Raw genomic sequence first — 5,000 nt, 5'->3', positions numbered from 1 at the left:
GGGCCACATCAGCCACGGCTTCATCGAGGTGGCCAACTTCCGGGGCGTGTACGGCTACGGCACGGTGGCCACGTACAGCTGCAACCCTGGCTACGTGCTGCAAGGCAACAGCACGCGCACCTGCGACCACTCGGGCAAATGGACGCTCGAGCCGCCCTCGTGCCAAGGTATGTCCCGGACCTGCTCTCGCGGGCCCCGCCCTCCGCGGCTACTGCGGAGTTTATTTCCGTGTCTTTTGCGCTGTTTTGAGTAATGGGATAATTTTTTTTGTTTCCCTTCATCATCCAGCTATTATCAATCTCGTTTTGTTACCACACTGAGTTTCTAAGTTTATAATCAGTTTTCATTGTAGTTTAATCGTGTGTGAGACGTCTCCTGTTTAGTCTTATGTATTATATTACTGAATATTTTGTATAGAAGAGGTTTGCTCTTCACAGCATGTTTAGGGCTTGCACATTCTTTCCCATTCTTGTCCGTCTTCTGCTTTTCTCCCCTCTCTGACTTGCCTTTTCCTCATTTCTCTCTCCTATTTCCCTTTTCCTCATCATCCCCTTATATCTTTTGTGCACTTTTCTAAACTTTCCCCTCCTGATTACTCTTCCTCTGCTCCCTTTCCTCGCCTTCCTCCCCACTGCCCTCTTCCCCGTGCCTTCTGACGCGCCCTCTGCCCCCCAGCTGTGACGTGCGGGCCGCCGCCGGTCTTCGCCAATGCCCGCTACACCCTCCTCAACGGGTCCACGCACTGGAACGGCATCGCCGTCTACTCCTGCGCCGACGGCTACAGGCTGCATAGAGGTCAGTGGCTTGTGCAGCCTCACGCATGTTCTCTTCATTCTGCCTCGGTATGTGTGCTTTTCACCAGACTGGCATATGCAGTGTCATGAAGGCGATGGCCGAGATATTTAGCGTCGCGTACGAGCTTAACCCCCCCCCCCTCTCCCCCTGCAGACACGGGCGACACCGTTTCCACGTGCATGGACAGCGGCAGCTGGAAGTTCATCAACGTCACGTGCATCCCCGTGGAGGTGCCGGCGACAGCAGCGGGCGTGCGGCGAGGCAGTGGGCGTGCGCTGACATTTGACCAGGACGCTGCGGGCGCGGCCGAGCCGCAGGGCACGCAGGGCCTGGTGGTTGCCTTGGCCATCATGGCGGGCCTTCTGACGGCGGCCATGCTGGTCGTGGGCGTCCTCCTGGCGCGGCGCCACCTCATCTCCGGCCCCGGGTCGCTGCGCTCGCTGGTGCGCTCCTCGCCCACCAAGGACGCCACGCTCTACGGCGCCATGGTCGGTCCGCGCCACCACGACGTCTCCAACACCGTTAGCGCCAGCAGCGTCGCCGGGACCACGCCCAGCTCCCTGGGCCCCGCGGGCGGCCCGGGCGCGCCTCCGCCTAGGGGCGCGCTCTTCCAGCAGAACCTGCTGGCCAACCTGCCGCTGCGGCCGCCCGACCAGCACAGCCTCGCCGGCAGCCAGGGCACCGCCGTCACCGCCTCCGAGCTCGACGACGACCCCAACTACGCGCAGATCCCCGGCCAGGAGCCGCCGTACGAGCGCGTGCGCACGCGCTCCGAGCACAGCTACGAGACGCTGCGCAAGAAGAGCTTCGCGTCCGACCTGGACAGCGAGGCCGGCAGCGTGCTGGACGACAAGGACAGCGTGGGATACGAGTCCCTGAAGGACGCCAAGGGCAAGGACTCGGGCTACGAGACGGTCAAGGAGAAGGACCACGACTACGAGACGGTCAAGAGCAAGGAGCCCGGCTACGAGACGCTCAAGGGCGCGGCGGACCACGGCTACGAGACGGTGCGCGAGGCGGGGCCGCGGCACCACGGCTACGAGACGCTCAAGCCCAAGCCTCCGCCGCCCAGGACGGAGGGCAGCGCCGGCGAAGGCGAAGACACGGTGCCGGACATCCTGCAGAACCTGTCGAGCGGCGCCCAAGGCGGCGACGTGCCACCAGAGATCATGGCGCTCTACGCCCGCGTCGACAAGACCAAGAAGCGCCGCCGCGCCGCCGCCAGCGACTCCGACAGCCCGCTGCCGAGCGCGGCGAGCTCCCCGACGCCTCCTGACGCCGAGAACCCCCCCTCCTCGCCGAGCGTCAGCAGCGACTTCAGCCACGCCCCCACGAGCTCCGGCGTGAGCAGCGCCTCCGCCCACTCGCCCGTGTGCCCCAGCATCAGCAGCACCAGCAGCACCGCCAGCATCAGCGAGCCACCCACGGACGTGAGCTTCGTGAGCGAGTCGAGCGCGCCGGCCGCCGGGGCCCAGGCGGCGCGAGAACTCATCCGCAAGTTCAACCGCCTCACCAGCGACGAGGAGGCGCCCTTCCCGCGCAGCCGCCAGGGCAGCGTCGCCAGCGACACGGGCAGCCTGCGCCCCCTGCCGCCCCTGCCCAAGGACAGCAACTCGCCCACGACTCCCTGAGGGAGGGAGGCCAGCCACTGACGGCCCCTGGGCGTGGAGAGTCCCGAGAGATTGCCTCGAGATCAAAGAGAAAAAAAGAAATCTGGTCTGCTTGAGGCCGAGGCAGGACTCGGATATGAAAGAAAAGTTGTGAAAGGCTTTCCTCGCATATTGCGTGACACAGTACGTTGCACTGAACACAATACGAGAAACTGATTCACTTTGCAGGTGATGTGATGTGGCTACTCGTCAAACCCAGATTGTGGTTCAGGAAATTCAGATACGAAAGACAGTTTTGCTAAGAAGCTATATCGTCTTCATAAATGTAGTGGAGGATCAGCCGTTTATTGCTTCAGAAAATATATATTTAAAATCTATATTGAGAGATTCCAGTGATTACTGCATAGTTGTATGTAACCTTGTATAATTGTATAAAAGTGATATCATAGTATGTTAGATTTTGGTTTTGTATAAGTTAAAAGCGACTGTGTTAATACAATGTTAATATGATGCACATATGCCTGCACAGTAATATTCATAATATACTTTTATGAACTAATTTCTTTTAACAGAGTATACTGTCTTCTTTTGTTTTGGTAAAATATACAGGAGACATGGACAATAGAAAAAAAAAACGTGGTTATGTTAGTTCTCTTTGTATTCAGAGACATGGTTATTCCTAGCAAACCATACAGTGGTATACTGCATGAACTAACACAAACACACACCAAACACACACAAACACCCACCAAACACCCACCCACAAACACACACACACACACACACACACACACACACACACACACACACACACACACACACACACACACACACACACACATATATACATACATACATATATATATACATACATACACTACACTACAATACACACTACACTACATACTACACTACACTACACTACACTACACTACACTACACTACACTACACTACACTACACTACACACACTACATCACACTACACCACACTACACTATATACATACATACACACAAACACACACCACACACAAACACACACACACACACACCACACACACACACACACACACACACACACACAACACAAACACACACACACAACACAAACACACACACACAACACAACACACACACACACACACCAACAACACACACAACCAACACAACACACACACACAACAACCACCAAAACCACACACCAAACACACACACACAACACACACACACACACAAACAAACACACACACACACACAAACACACACACACAACACAACACACCACAACACAACACACACACACACACAAAAAAAAATAATAAATAAAAACACAAATGCCAAACCACACACACACCTATGACATATTCTGTCCTCCCAAGCTTTCCTGAGTAACTCAAATAAAATAACATATACTTAGGTTCTAATGCCAATGGTTTTCTTGTGAGAACATTGATTAAGAGAAAGTCCATTTACTGTTTATATCTCCTGAGAAGTCATTTACTAGTCAGTTAAATTGCATTAAGTATTTTTATGGTTTGTTCTTTGTGCTCCCTGCTTTTCCGCTATAATTTTAATTATTTACCTTGGGTTATTCCAAAATGGATTAGGTCTTCACACTGTCCGTGCTTTTACTTTCTTTCTCTTCTAATATGTTTTTAGTATCAGTGTGTGTTTGGATGTCATATTTATGAAAGTATAGAGAGAATTTTTTTTTGTGTGTTGTGCTCATTTGTAAATTTCTATGTGAACCAACTGCATCTGCCCACATGGCATATGTAACACTGAGAAAGCCAGAAAAGCTTTCATATAATTATAATTAAGTGTGAATGTACTTATATTCTATAAAATATATTTTTCATCCCTCATAGAGAATGGCTCACTGTTAACACAATATATTTAAATTTATGGAGTTAAATTTCAGTGCTGATATGAATATTTATTTATAAATATATAATTATATAGTTCTTCTAAAGTAATTATCTTTACTATCCTTTGTTTCAAGGACTGTATATTGTGGTTACTAATGACCTTACTGTTCACCTTCATCAGTAACTTCATTAAAAGAAAAGGCATGTGGAAGTATCTCTGTGAACAAAAAATTCTTTTTTATAGTGGATAGCATTTTGTGTTTTTGGAAGACTTCAAAGTATATGAAAAAAATCATCACAGAAACTACATGATTTTTTCATCATCATCAAAGTACTAACTCTACTGCACATTTTTGTCTATCACCATCTTCTGAAATCATGAGTTCTTTTATTATTCAACATATACATTTTAATTTACACTATCTATCCTGGTAACAGAGATAACATAGGAGTACCCTTCATATCATCACATAGAGATATAAGTAATTCCAACTATGGAACATATTAAGGGACCAAACTATTTATTCTTTGTAAGTTAATGCACTTTATATCTATGTGAATAGTGTATGATATTGTACAGAATGCTTTAACCTGTGAATTTTTTCAGTGTAGTGTATTTTATCCTTCACGTTATTGGATGTATTGAAATATATTCTCATATTTTTTCTGAATTATGTGTTTTCCTGACTCCTTGACTTTTTATTAGTATAACATATAAATATGAAAT

At 49.2% G+C, this 5,000-nt stretch overlaps 1 protein-coding gene across 1 annotated transcript in view; it reads left to right on the top strand.

Moving 5' to 3' along the window:
• LOC119583741 overlaps positions 1–3,226 on the top strand; it is a 116,680-nt gene extending 113,454 nt beyond the window's left edge. The window contains exons 8-10 of the mRNA XM_037932399.1: positions 1–167; positions 676–795; positions 949–3,226. The exon at positions 1–167 is cut by the window's left edge and continues 19 nt beyond it. Of these exons, the coding sequence (XP_037788327.1) occupies positions 1–167; positions 676–795; positions 949–2,426 (1,765 nt within the window). The 3' untranslated portion in view covers positions 2,427–3,226. The remainder of the gene's footprint in view (positions 168–675; positions 796–948) is intronic.
• The last annotated feature ends 1,774 nt before the right edge of the window (positions 3,227–5,000 follow it).

This window comes from Penaeus monodon, chromosome 17, assembly GCF_015228065.2.
Source record: "Penaeus monodon isolate SGIC_2016 chromosome 17, NSTDA_Pmon_1, whole genome shotgun sequence".
Classification (NCBI taxonomy): Eukaryota; Metazoa; Arthropoda; class Malacostraca; order Decapoda; family Penaeidae; genus Penaeus; species Penaeus monodon.
This window is presented reverse-complemented; position numbering and strand designations above follow the sequence as displayed.